The sequence below is a fragment of the Paroedura picta genome, chromosome 3 (assembly GCF_049243985.1).
Source record: "Paroedura picta isolate Pp20150507F chromosome 3, Ppicta_v3.0, whole genome shotgun sequence".
Lineage (NCBI taxonomy): Eukaryota > Metazoa > Chordata > Lepidosauria > Squamata > Gekkonidae > Paroedura > Paroedura picta.
The window spans coordinates 135,740,375-135,754,801 of record NC_135371.1 but is presented as its reverse complement, the minus strand read 5'-3'; the positions used below and the strand labels follow the sequence as shown (position 1 = coordinate 135,754,801).

Genomic DNA, 14,427 nt, shown 5'->3' with positions numbered 1-14,427 from the left:
CTTTTCTGTTTTACCTGCACGTAGGACAATACCAAAGAGGAACTAACGCACGGGGGGGGGGGGGGGGATGAAATACTTGGGGCAAGCCCGGGGTCACTTCTTCCTTGACAGCTTCCTTTGAGAAATCTGAAGCGCTGACTGGAAGAGCTGCAGAACTAGCTGCGGTTTGAGCAAGGTTAGGTGTGAATAAGCGCCGGGGTCTCACCCCTGAGGGGGGGAGAGGGAGGAAAACGGGAGTCTGTGTTGCAATTGGTGTTCAGCAGCAGAGGCTCCCCTCCCTGCTCTCGTGCCCTCTCGGAGAGATTCTCAGGATGCCACCTGGGGAAGGGGGGGGGGCGTCCCAATCTATTCCTGGAAAAGGCCTTCTTTTGGCAGCCGGGGGCTTCTGCCCAGCAGGGCTGCCCCGCTCCCCCTTCCCTCGAAGCGCCGGGCCTGGTGGGCCGGGGAGACGGGCCTCCCGCCCCTCCTCCCCGAGCCTCGAAGCCCGCGCGGTGGGCCGCGGCCGAGCAGCGCCCAGGGGGAGGGAGGGGGAAGGGAGGCTGGCTGCCCGGAATGGGCTGGCCGCTGCCTGGCTGGCTGCCTGCCTGGGGCGCGCTCGCCCTCCCGGCCGGGGCGGGGCCGGGAGCGTTACAAGAAGAAGCCGAGTTCCAGGAACCCGGAGGCGGGGCCGCTGGATGCGCTTATAAAAACCTCCAGCAGGGGCTCCGGCAGCTTCGCAAGTCCGACAAGCGCGGCGCGCCCGACGAGCCGCGGAGTCCCTCGCCTCGTTTCGCCTCGCACCCCCCGCCCGCCCGCCGGCCGCGCCACCCCGCGCCGCCTCGGTCCCCTCGCCGCGTCGCGCCCAGCAGGTAAGCACCGCCGGGGGCCTGCCGGGGAAGGGGAACCGCGGCCGGCGAGCGCGGAGGGGAGGTCGGCCGGGCGAGGGCGAGGGCGAAAACGAAGGCGCCTCGTAGGCAGCCGGCGGCGGCGTGGCGCGGGGGCCCGCTTGGGGAGGATGCAGTGGGACGGGCCGTGCGGGACGGAGGAGCCTCGGGCCTCACCGCTTCTCCTCCGCGCTTGTCCTCCGCAGGTCCGCTTGTGTGCCGCTGCGCTGAGCAGCAGCGCCGAAAGCTCGGAAAGCTGGCTCCCTGCGCCATGGTCACCCACAGCAAGTTCCCCAGCGCCGGGATGAGCCACCCGCTGGACACCAGCCTGCGCCTCAAGACTTTCAGCTCCAAGAGCGAGTACCAGCTGGTGGTGAACGCCGTGCGCAAGCTGCAGGAGAGCGGCTTCTACTGGAGCACGGTGACGGGCGGCCAAGCCAACCTGCTCCTGAGCACCGAGCCCACCGGGACCTTCCTCATCCGGGACAGCTCCGACCAGCGGCACTTCTTCACCCTGAGCGTCAAGACCGAGTCGGGCACCAAGAACCTGCGGATCCAGTGCGAAGGGGGCACCTTCTCCCTCCAAAGCGACCCCCACAGCAGCCAGCCCGTGCCTCGCTTTGACTGCGTCCTCAAGCTGGTCCATCACTACATGCCCCTCCCCGAGCAGCAGCCTGGCCAGGCCCCGCACCCCAAACGTGCCTACTACATCTACTCAGGTGGAGAGAAGATCCCGCTGGTGCTGAGCCGCCCGCTTTCGTCCAACGTGTCCACGTTGCAGCACTTGTGCCGCAAGACGGTCAATGGGCACCTGAACTCCTATGAGAAGATGACCCAGCTCCCAGCCCCCATCAAGGAATTCCTGGACCAGTACGATGCACCCTTCTAAGTGCTTTCCTGACTGGGGTGGCACATGATGTAAGCACAAAAAAAAAAGGAACAAACGAATTTGAAAGCAGGATGAACAAGGAAAATACAGGGCAACATCAAGCCCCCTTCTGGCTTGTGGAATAAGAGAAGGGATGGGGTCTGGCTATTGAGCCTCTACCCAGCACAGAGATTGTCTTGCTGTTGCTAGTACTGGAGAGTTTGCCAAGGGGTGCTTTTTGGGAGAGATGGATGCTGCTGGACTATGGAACAGGGCTGCTGCTCTTCAATACAATTGCCCTTGCCAGCTGCAGCCCACTAAAGACTTTGGTCTGTTCAGGGCTTATGCTGGGTCTGAGAGAACGATTTGCAAGCTCCCTAACCAACAGAGCTTTTTTTTTGGCTCTGCACTGGCCCTACCACCACCACCACCACCTCTTCTAACCTCTGACCAAAACCATTCTGTAGACAATGGAGTTAAATGCACTGGAATCCAGCTAGTGCCTGAAGACTGATTTTCCTCAGTTTTAAGGGGAAATCTTTTTTAAAAAAATATACTTTACCTCTGTCGTGCTCCTTGAGGGGCAGAATCTTTTTTGACCCCAAGCCTGTTCCTCAAAGGATGCTGCCATGCATTCATTCAAGGGACTAACCTGTGGAATCCACATCCTGCTCTTATTCCTTGGACTTACTGCACATCACATGGGGAGAATGCCATTCACACTCTGGGCCATTATGTAAGCAAAGGAGGATATGCTTCTGAGAAGTTACATCACTGCTTTGAAAATATCCAAACAGATAAGAAACAATCTAGCCATTTCCTCCAAAGTATTGTTCCCCTTGAGCTTCTCTCCCTGGACTGGTAATCTCTTGCCTTCATTCTTGGGTTTCCAGTTCCTCAAAGAGTGGTCTCCCATCTTCAGCAAGGATTGTGGATTTGTTGGGCCCTTAACCGCACTGAATAACTGAAACATACAGGAATGTAGCAACAACAGAATTACCTGGAACTCTTGTATAAGTTTGTTTGTTTTTTTAAACTGTAACCAAAATTTTGTGTGTTCATTTAAATTTTTTTCCACATCAGGGTTTTAGAAGGGCAGATGAGGTTTTGTTTTTACAGAAAAGAAATGTTTACAGTCCTGCCTAAAATCATTCTGTCTTTTATAAAGATTCCACCCTTCAGCCTTGCAGGCTGTTAGACATGCTTGAAGACTCAACCAAAAATCAAATGCGGAAGAAAACTTTGCACATCTATTTATATTTATATTCAAGGGATTTTGAAACAAAACAGTCATTTAATTTATAATAAAGGGCACTATTTTTTAAGTGACATGCTTGACTTTTTCTCTTCAGCTTCTCTTCCTCTACCCGGTTTCCTTCCCTTGGCAATGATACGTGTCCCCTAACACAGCTCCTGGGATCCTTGTAACAACAGGAGCAAACAACCATCTCAACAGTTCAGTGAGACTGATGGCCATGTTGCATGATAGCAGGAACTTTCCTGTTGGTTGTGCCAGCAGGTTGCCAGAGCGAAAAACACTGCTCCATACTGCAGGACTGTGTCACAGGGCCCATTCGACACTGAGATTCTCATTGGTGGCTTTATTCTGAAGGGCCAGGTGGAAAGCCCAAAGGATAGAGCCAGGTGGCAAGGGAACAGATTGTGTCTTTGAGCACTGCAAACATTAATAAAGCTGGAGGGAGGGACAATTTCTAATACCGGGTGGGGAGTTCCAATCCATCCTACTGCTACACAAGCACACACAGAGTGTCATTTTCTCCCAGGCAGGCTCTGAGACCTGAAATTAGACTCACTGGCTGAGAGGGAGGAACACGGACAAGAGTTCAACACCTCTTGCTAAAGTGGCTTCAGATACCTGGCTTCTTGAAATAAATATGCATGACAAATATAATCTTCTGGGCATGTGGGGAGATTACATTATGGGTGGAAAAGATATGCTCTGGTTTTCTTAGCTTGATGGCTGGGCCATTGGGCACGGTGATCAAGAGGCTTGCTTAGGTTTGGGAAGCTATTCAAGGGCACTAGAAAGATTTGATTAGGAATGTCCTGGCTGGCTGCACATCAGCTTCCTTGCAGTATTTTCAGAAAGTTGCCTCCACATCATTCTAGTATTCATTTTAAAAATATGGAGTAAGGAGGATGTCCTTTCATACACTCCTGACCTTTTCCTACATAATGACCTCAAGCATTGACAAGGTTGTGTGTGTCCTGCATAGTGCAGGGTGTTGGACTAGATGACCCAGGAGGTCCCTTCCAACTCTATGATTCTATTCTATGATTGACAGGTGCACTATGTTTGGTGCACATAGTGCTATGAGTGAAGGCGTACTTGCCTTTCTCAACACTGGCCTACCTTTCTCCACAGCAGTACCATTCTCCACAGGCAACTTTTTGTTTAGGTTGTTTCATCCGAAAGTATTTTGCCAAGCAAGAGCATCCCCATCAAAGGTCTGCCTCCAGACTGCAATCCCTACTTTCACCTTGCTGGGTTAATGCACAGGTAACGTTTTCAAAATGATCATGGCAAGTTTCTCTCCTTTCAAACAGTTGAACGACGGACCATTTCAATTTGCACACACCCCACCTGCTTTCTGCTGGAACATGTGGAGTTCTTGGGCAGATGGTGAGATCCTGACCAGCTGTTCTATTGTTAGCTGTCCCAGGTAAAGGAGCAGGAGGGTGATTCACTATTTAGTCTGTACCGGAAGCCTTCTGATTCTACCCACAATAATGATTAGGTTATAATCCACTAACCCAACAGAAACAAGTGAATTGTCCATGCTTAGGACATCCATCCCTTGACCGTCTGCCCACTCTAACATACTGGGTGGTCAAGCACATCCAGGGAAATGGAGAGAGGAATCTACGAGTATGTAAGTGCATGCTGCTTTATAAAGGTAGGTGCTAAATATATATTGCTGCCTCTGGAATCTGGTCTGGATTTGGAGAGGAGGATAATTTTGTTATGAGACACTTGTCACAAATAAATGGAAATCCTTTGAGAGTTCAAACGAGAGAACCACCCCCTTGACCAGTGAGACAAGCCTTCCCTCCTTAGCCAAGCTGCCTTTTGAGTGTGTAAAACACACTGTTCGAGAGGGAGAGAAGCTAAGCTGCTCTAGCGCTCAACTTGCAGATGTGAATTGAGGGGGGGGGGAGAGAAGGGAGCAGGGCTTTCCACGGAGAACGGGTCTGTAGATCATACATGGGTCAGGGAGACGCAGCAGGTTGGGGGAAACCGTCCTGGCTTCTCGGAATACGAACAACGACGGAGCTCCCCTCGAATTCAGCCTAAAACCAATCTGTTTCCCTTGGGGTTGGCAGAGGACATAGAGCTGTCGTTTTCACTTCGGACAAGCTTCTAGCGCCTTTACATATGGAACAACGGGCAGCACTTCACTCCATGAAGTCCCCCGCTCCCGAGGCCCAACCTCGTTTTCTCGACGCCGAACTCTTCCAGTTGAATTTCTGCCTGCGCGGGTTAAAAAAGGGCTGTTACGTTTCAGCAAGCCCGGTCCTGTGGGCCGAGTCCCGCTGGCTTTCTCGGTTAGGGCTGCGCCGCTTCGCCTCGCGGGCCTCCCGCCAGCGGTTGGGAAGACGGGAAGCAGAGGCCAGCTGCGCAGGCTCCCGGCCCTGCCCCCGTCCAGCCCCTCCGGCCCTGCCAGGAAACGCTGGGTCCCCGTCAGGGCAGAGCTATGGCAAGAATGTCCAGGCGGAGTCCGGCTGCCGAAGCGCGGCCCGCGCGTCAATGCCATCTGATCCCGGGCGGCACGCCCCCGAGCCCGGAGCCGGGTCGCCACAGCAACGGGATTAAAGGCTAGGAGCGCGCTGTTTATTCTTCGCCTTGGGCCGGGAAACGAGAGGCCTGCTCGCTCCCTTCCTCCAGCTGCCCTGGCGCGGGGTGGGCGGGGGTGGGGTGGGGGGGGGGGCTGGTGCGTCGCGCTGGCCTTCAGGGAAAGTTTGTGAAGAGGCCCGCTCGCTCCCTGGAAGCCAGTCGCTGCGGGCAGGAGGGGAGAGCAAACAGAGGAGCCACACGAGAGGTGCAGAAGCGGGAAGCGGGTTCGGGATGTGCGGGGCCCTAGCACCAGAGTACAGTTGCGGCAGGAGCAGCCAGACTGGGGGAGGAAGGGCCCCCAATGGTGGAAAAGGGGCGTCACTCCAAGCGTTCTTAAAGAGGGGAACGGGGGGGGGGGAGGTGTGAGGCTATGGCCCCGATCCATGGGGAGGAAGGCACCTTGTGGGGCCCCTGGAGGCGTGGGGCCCGTAGCACTATGACATGTGCTATATGAATAAACCGGCCCGGGAGAGGTGTGGGTCTTTTGACAGCTCAGCCTCCCAAGGGCGCGCATCCTGGACAGCCTGGCACATGAGGGAACTCGCCCGGGTTAAAGATTGGCAGGACTCTAGGAGAGCACAACTGGTGCTATTACTTGTGCTGCAGGACACATTAAGCACAATTCCCGGTGGAGGGGGGGTTCCCACTTATGCCGCTTGCGATCTGCACACGTGCTCAATGAGTGATGTGCATGCTCAGTTACTAACAGAGCATGCATATTGCCCTTTTTTCATTCTTGTGGTCCACAAGCCACATATGAAGATCCCCTAACCATCAGACCCCCCCCCCCCAACAGCCCTGCAGGGCCCCATAGCGCACACTACATGTGCTACATGGATAAACCACTCCTGTCCCTTAGTATTACTGACTGACTTCTTCCAAGGGGCAGTCCCAAATGCTTATCCTGTATGCCAGACAAACAAAACAAGCCTCAGGTGACTGTCATAGGATTCACTCACAGAGTCACTGCACCAAGGCAGCCCCTGCTCCAGGCTGTTTCATTTGTAAAAAGAGCAGACTCTTCTCACTTGTGGTCTGCATGCCAGTCCTGTATGCCAGTCCCCACACTGGTCTGGGATTTCAGGTTGTGTGTTAAACCCCCAGTTATTCCCTCCCCCGTTGATTCAGGATACAGCACAGGGCTGCAATCAATCACTGATTCAAAAAAGTCCGGGAAGCATTGTGGATGCCGTGGTTTCTTGGAACACCCTTCAGTTAGCGATGACGTGCTGGACCAGCATCAAATCATTAGCAGAAGTTTCACAAGCTTCATGCTTTCCCCAGAAACATCTATAGTTCTGCATTGCATAAGGAACTAAGCAAATGTGTCACGGCCAGTTCCTTTCCTTTCTTCTCTACCAGAACTGCTTAAACAGTTTACTGGACAGGAGGGCAGGAGGACCTGCCTGGCAGAACAGAGTCATTCAGCCATGGCCATGGTTCCGTAGGCAGAAAGGGCTTTGTCCCAACAGGAAAGACTCTCCACGACATGCAGGATGCCCTGTACTTACCCGGTGCTTAGCAGAATTAACCCATTCCTGTCACCTCATGTTCTGAGAAAGCAAAAGAGAAACTTGCCAAAGAATAGGACTGTTTGGCTACCTTTTCACACACCTAAAATGAATGGCTCACCACAAGCACACTTGAATTATATTGCAAAGTCAATAAACAAAGAGAAAGCTGATGTTCAAAGTGAACTGAATCATGCACCCATTATCCTGTTCACCACTTTATCCCATAATGAATTTGTACAAAACCGGCTACAGTTTTTGTGCCTAACGCCGTTTTGTGATCTGAGAAGTCTCCTGGAAAGAACAAATAAAATTAATGTAATTATTTCCCAAACAAATACTTGCTTCAGGGGAGCTGTATGAGAAAGCGTCAGACATAATGAAAGGCACTGTGGTGTGTCTGTGTTCTCGGAGGTTTCTAAATGGGAAATTATTTAAAGTCACTGTCAATGTGCTGTGATCAAAAAAGGAATCATGGCCATGGTTTTTGCATGGAGAATTTTTTGATCAGTGGAAAGACACTTGTTGCCAATCTGATCACAAGCCACAATTTAAAATGTCTAAAAGAAGCCTGTTTAATTAATTAAGAAAGGAGATTTTATAATGTATTCTCTGTTGCCTATAGAATGCATACATTTCCTAGAAATTAGAGCCATTAGCTGGAAGGTACAGATCAGCAGGCTACACACTTTCTACCTTGATGACACCTGAAACAAAGGGGCATTTTAAAATGCTTTCTGTCTTGTAGTCTTTCTCCTTTCCTTCTCTTTGACTTTCCCCTTTCTTATTTCCTCTGAGTACAATCCAGCTCAGCTGAATTACCATCCACCCTAAAAAATGAATGGCACCAGGAAGAACATTTCTCTTATTTGAGTCCAATAGTATTTGAGTCCAAAATTTGAGTCCAATAGTACCTTTAAGACCAACAAAGTTTTATTCAAGGCATAAGCTTTCGTGTACATGCACACTTCCTCAGACAATGGAACAGGGATCATAATAGACCATATATAAGGAGAAAGTAAATTAGCAGCAAATTAGTAAATAGCATCACAACATCCTAAATATACAGTGTTGTAATTTCTTGTTAAATCAGTTCTTTGGGTTCAATTGTTGTAAAAAAATTGGGGGAATAAAAATCTTAAGGTTAGTGATTAATAGCAGAAACTTCCCCAGTTGTGAAAAGAAGTAATTAAAAGCGACACATGTTTCTAGTAGTTGGTCTTAAAGGTGCCATTGGACTCAAATTTTGTTGTGCTACTTCAGACCAAGATGACTATCCATTTGAACTTCTCTTATTAGCCTTACTGTGATGTTAAAAGTGATGGAATACCCCCACCGCCTTCCTTCACAACCTGCACAGTTGTGTGTGTGTTAGGAGGGGGGTTATTTTAATCTCCGGAGCTCACTCACTGGCCCTAAAAACACTATTCTGAATTTCCCATTAATCAAAGCAGAGTAAGAAAAACAATGTGAAAGATCAGGCTGCACATGGGATGGGTGGAAGTTCAGAAGCAACATCACAAGATCATTCATTCTCCCTCCTCCCCCCCAAAAAACACATCCACACAATTCCAGTGGTTATCAGTGCCTGACTAGGACATCACGTGTCAGCTCTGTAGAACATCAGCTCTCTCGCGCGCACTCTTGTCTCTCTTATTAAGTTCGCCCAACACCATGTTTGAGACTGACGTCAGTCATATTTAACAATGCAGTTTTTGCTGGCTAATTAGATTAATGGAAATATGTTTTTGAATAATCAGGCAGTAGTGGTTTTTAAAGGGTAACTACTTGCTCTTCCAGTGGTATCAGTCCCCTGTCTTTCAAACAGAAGGAAATATCTCACCTGAAATGTGATACGTATAATATCCCTTCAGAATTATTGTTCACTCATATAATATAGTAGTGTGGAGATCCGCCTTGAGTCTCAGCAAGAAAGACGGGATATGAATTATTAATTTGATTTACAGCCTGCCCTTCTTGCTGAAATTCAAGTAAATAAATCAAATCCATTAGTTATTAATTATTCAATGAACTCACTAAGATAGATCCAATTAATTAGCTAAGGTTTCTTTAATCAAGTGACAGCCTAAATCGGATGACAACTTCCTCGTAGGAGCGGCTAAATAAAGGTCATTGCGAGGCACATCTGAGGCTGTGGCATGGCTTGTGTGAATTCACCCTCTACAATAGAGCCAACAATTCCTTTCCACTGTCACCAACAACTGTCACCAACAACCAGTTCTTCCTAGGGAAATCGTCACAGCTCAGATAGGCCATTTCAGAACACAGAAACACCCACCCCTCAGACAGGAAGTTGTGGAAATAAATCTAAGAGAAACAAATAGTATTACTCAAGAATGGGATGGGGTAAACCTCACAAGCTTTTGCAGGAATAATATGTGGTGGATTCAAGGGGCCATTTCCCACGGCTTAAAAATAGCACAATGGTTGCTAATTGAAAACGCTACTAATTTGGCATTACCCACGACGTCGTAGACAATCTGCAACACTCCTGAAACCGATCAGCAATAAGCGCTTCGTTTTAGCGCTTTCAGGGAAATCCAGAAAAGTGGATTCACCCTCCGGATAGCGATACACTCCTGCAACCAATCTGCAACACTAGCGCTAAAGACCTGTGCGTTACCATTGTTGCTGGTTCTTCAAAGCCCCTCCCCCTGGCTCTCTTCTCCAAACTTCCGGCGAAGCGATCGCCATTTTTTTTTCTCGGAGCGAGCGGGGATAAACGCACCGGCGAGCCTCTTTCTGTTTAGAGGCTTCCCTGGCTTCATTCCTTCACCTTTAGTCACTAAGCACAAACCACTTAAAAGCCCGTTTGCTGGAATAAAGTCCCTTTATTTTTTACACATAAATTCAGCCGAAAATCGAGCCCGTGAGAAGGGGGGGGGGAATTTTTTTTTATCACTCGAGCCAGCGTGCAAACGATCATACAATCAAACGACAGCTCACATTAGGCAGCTGGATGGGTCTCTCCGTAGCAAAGAATCTACACAGATTCGTTGCTATGGGTCTGTTTTTTTTTTAAAAACCTTTCTTAAAGGGAAAGGGGCTGTTTGGGAGCATGCTAACGGCTGCCCATTGGCTGCTTGACGGCCAGGGGCGGGACGAGCTTGGCAATAGCGCTTCCTTTCTAGCGATTTCTGCCGAGACCGGAAGCCTGTGGGAAACGCTAAAAAACGCAACTGATTCCACTACAAAGCCAGGTGTGCAAAACGACGAATTCCACTATTTTAAATGGCGATTTTTCATTCCGCAAACAATTTGCAACAAAGATCCCCGTGCGAAAAGGCCCAAGGAAAAGACAACTGAAACTTCTGTGTGGGTTGAAATGATGTGTCCGCCCACTTTTCTGTTACTAGGAAAAGAAACATCAGTTTGGAGCAAAGGCCTGAAAACTCAGTTGTTGTCTATTTGACATGTGACAGGCACAGAACATGGGATTTAGAAGTTATGATTGTGGTAGCTTTGGTGTTGAAGGTTAAGAAATTGAAACACACATGCAAAAATTACCTTTCTTGATTTTGTTACAGATTAGTTAGTGGAAGGAATTATTGGACAGCTTGACTCTGACATGGTGTAGACTTAATTTTAATGTCCAAGTACAAATGCTTTAGTGAACGAGCTGACTGGCCCCCATCCTAGGGTGACTTTCAGCAAAATGAATTCATGTGACAGAATGTGGAAGAAGGTCTTTGCTTTCTCAGTGAATATGTCTGAACAGCCTATATTCATCTCAAAGGGTCATAAGCTCCCTGACTTTATTTAAATACTAGTAATAAAGCCCATTTAAAAAATAAACCGAGGAAAAGCAAGGCAGGCCTTCCTCACCTTCCTGGAAGCCAGGAGGATGGGAAGTGTGGCAGGCCTGCTGTGGGCCTGTGGTGGGCCCGTGGAGGAACATGGGCAGATGACCTTTTCCATTCTCCCCCATCCTGTCCTCCCATAGCTCCATAGTTCACCTCCTGCCAGCTCTTCCAGAGGAGGACAGAGGCAGGGAAGAGTGTCTGTGAGGAAGGAGAGGTGCCAATCAGAGGACTGGGGCATCATCAGAAGGACGATAAGCTTTTTATATGGTATGATGACCATATAAATATGGTATTTTATATGGTATGATGACCATATAAACAGTTATCCAATATTTACACTTGTCCTTAGTTCCTGCAACTACCTGCCCTTATCTCTGTAGCCACAATCACTTTATTGATCCAAGATGTTTAAGGCATGTCCGCTGTGACCATTTCTAATGTATCTGTCTTTTACAGTGCAATCCACAAGTCAGGCTAGGTGACATGTCATAGTCTTGCAGCAAGGAATATCTCTATAGCATGAGTCCATAGTGACATCATCAACAGCCACCAATCATGCAGTAGAATGATAATGACATCACCATGTTATCCATATGTAGAAGAAGCCAATCAATAAATACATACCAACACCAGCACACTCCCTAGCACTGGAGAGTTCATAGAATCATGGAAGGAGTCTTCAAGGTCAACTAGTCAAGCCTCCTGCAGAATGCAGGATATTCACAATTGCCCACCCATCTGTAGTGACCCAAATTCCATGTGCAGATGAAACCAGAATCTCTAGACAGCCTGGGTTGGAGGAAATCTGCCTCCAAGATGGTGATCAGCATTTCCCTGGGCATGCTAGAAAGGGCCACAAGAGCCAAACATGGATTCAATCCCTTCTCCCACCTACTTACAATCTTCCTAAACCCAAAGGATCAGTATTTCAATGAGGTGGCTATCTAGTCTCTGCTTAAAAACCTCTAAGGAAGGAGAACTCACCACCTCCCAAGGAAGCCTGTTCAACTGAGGAACCACTCTGTAAGGAACTTCTTCTGGATATTTAGCTGAACATTCTTTTGAATTAATTTCATCCCATTGGTTCTGGACCTGCCCACTGGGGCAACAGAAGACAACTCTGTTTCATCCTCTATGTGACAGCCCTTCAAGTACTTGAAGATGGCAACAAATACCTCTCTAGACAACACCAAACTCAAACTATGTAAGAAAGATGTTGGAACATTTTTGTGGTGACAGCATTTCATTTTAGAATTCTTCCCAGCAAAAACCTCTGCCTTTATCTAATTTTTAATTTTTTTCTAATTTTGCATATGCCCACATATTTAGCCATTCCCCTAACAGAGACCTTTTGTTCAAGAGTTCTCCCCCAAGACTGCACATGCCTGCATATTTTGCAGTCCCAAATAAAAGACCTTGTTCATTTCAACCTTTTCTCTGAATCCATTTACAGGAGGAGTCAAACATATGGCTCTGTACAAATCTCACAGAATTTTTTTTAAAAGAACACTACTAAGCCAGCCAACAAAGAAGACCAAAAAAAAAAAAAAAAATCCAAGTTATTACTGGAGGAGGAAGCATTATATGTACTGTAAACAAGGCATAACTTGCCAGGAAGTGTGCTATGTGGGAACAAAAACAATGAAACAATATTTCAAGAAAGCATGAAGGATTATAATAGTGGTGTACAGTCTACACCAAAGCCTAAATATTCCAGGAAGCCACTCATGATTGGGACCAGGACTTTGTGCTTCAGCTGACTGCGACGTAATCCTGCATGGAGTTCTCTTGGCAGAGTTCCCCACAGTGCTAGATATACAAGATTGTAATTTTGAAGTCTGTTAATTAATATAGAACAGTTGTTGCCATTGTGTGTTCCTATCTGAGATTCAGGGCAGGATGGGAAGCCACAAAATGCATGGCGTACGTGACAGACAGAAACATTTGTAACTGTGGTATAATTACAAAGGTTTATTGCTTCTTACTCAAAGGACCAGATAGTTCCCAGCTGAACACAATTCCTACTTTTTGCTGTGCATTTCTTCTTGATTTGGGCTGAGTCAGGAATATCCCACAGTGAAGGGAAGAGCCCAAGGCTTCTCATTATTCAGTGACTGCTCATACTTGTGCTTGAATTTCCTCACTCACCACTTCCCAGCGAAGCTCAGGAAAAGACTGAATCACAGCTGAGTATTTACAGTAAATCTCCCTTTCTTGTTCTCTCTGCTCTTCAGTCCCTGTTGTTGTCCATGCTGTGGCTCTCAGGGCAAGTTTGAACAGCCAATGGAAATCTGTGCGCGTATAAATTGGCCCAGGATAGCAAGGAAGCAGGAGACCCTCTCTATACACCAAGTAAAGAGTTGCCAAGGTGGGGGATTCCTGGAGATGTGGTGGCAGGTCATGGGGACAAAGGTGCTTGGAGAAGGACATCTGTGATGATAGGCAAATTATAACACCAAGAGTCCATCCTTCAGGCTGCCGCTTTCTCCAGGGAATAGATGTTTCTAATCCAGAAATCAATTTTAATCCCAGGAGATTTCCACACCCCACCTGGAGAGGTTAGCAACCCTAACTAAGTGACTGCCCCATGACATTTAGGATGAGTCAATGAAACACGTGCTGCTGCTATTACTACTATTCATAAACAAAGCGTTACTCGCTTATGCCGGTACTCTTTCACTCCCACATTCAGTATGTGCCCCATCAATTATAGGTGGCCCCATCCACCATATTATACCATTTCTTTTTATTCTTTGTGGCTGGCAGCTGGAGCAGCCCATCCAGCATGCAGAGGATGACGGAGTACCCAAATCAACCAGGACATCAGGGGACATGTTTTACTCTAGTATTTCTCTCTCTATGCTCATGCTCATTCTCTGTATGCAAATCCTGACCCAAACCACAAAAACATCTCTCACCATTTATGCACTGGAGGCTTTGCGTCAGGCTGGAGTTTGAGCTGGGGCTGGTTTCCCTGCCTCTTCCTGCTCCCACATGGGGAAGCATTTGGCTCGGTGCACCTTGTCTGCACCAGATTTTTGCTCCTGCATGGGAGCCAAGGCAGCCAAGTTCCCAGTGTGGAAATGGTCTCACTGATGATAACCCAATCAGTAGGCAAAAATCAATGAATACCCTCTGAAGGGATTATACTACGGCTGCCATCCTCCAGAGGCTGGATGGAGATCTCCCACTATTACAACTGGTCTCAAAGCAACAGAGTTTGCCTGAAGAAAATGGCTGCTTTGGAAGATGGACCCTATGGCATTGTATTTCACTGAAGTCCCTTCATTCTCCAAACTCCATCCTTCTCAGGTTTCCCTTCCCTAATCTCTAGGTATTTCCCAAACTGGAGCTGGCAACCCCAAATCACACATACTTGTGTTTTGTTTTGGTTTACAAAACTCTATGGAGCACTACTAATTTCTGCATGACTGTAAACCCCTGTGAATATTACTACTATCGCTCATTTTGCACAAATTATTTTGCATCTGAATACTAAAAGAAT

General features: G+C 48.1%; 1 protein-coding gene across 1 annotated transcript; it reads left to right on the top strand.

Moving 5' to 3' along the window:
• The first annotated feature begins 231 nt into the window (after positions 1 to 231).
• On the top strand, positions 232 to 3,060 carry SOCS3 (suppressor of cytokine signaling 3). The gene is made up of 2 exons (XM_077328111.1): positions 232 to 848; positions 1,070 to 3,060. The coding sequence occupies exon 2, from the start codon at positions 1,135 to 1,137 to the stop codon at positions 1,750 to 1,752; it is 618 nt and encodes a 205-aa protein (XP_077184226.1). The 5' UTR covers positions 232 to 848; positions 1,070 to 1,134; the 3' UTR covers positions 1,753 to 3,060.
• Positions 3,061 to 14,427: the final 11,367 nt, after the last annotated feature.

Coding starts and splice junctions, on each gene's coding strand:
- SOCS3 (XM_077328111.1), top strand. CDS start 1,135: ATGGTCACCCACAGCAAGTTCCCCAGCGCCGGGATGAGCCACCCGCTG.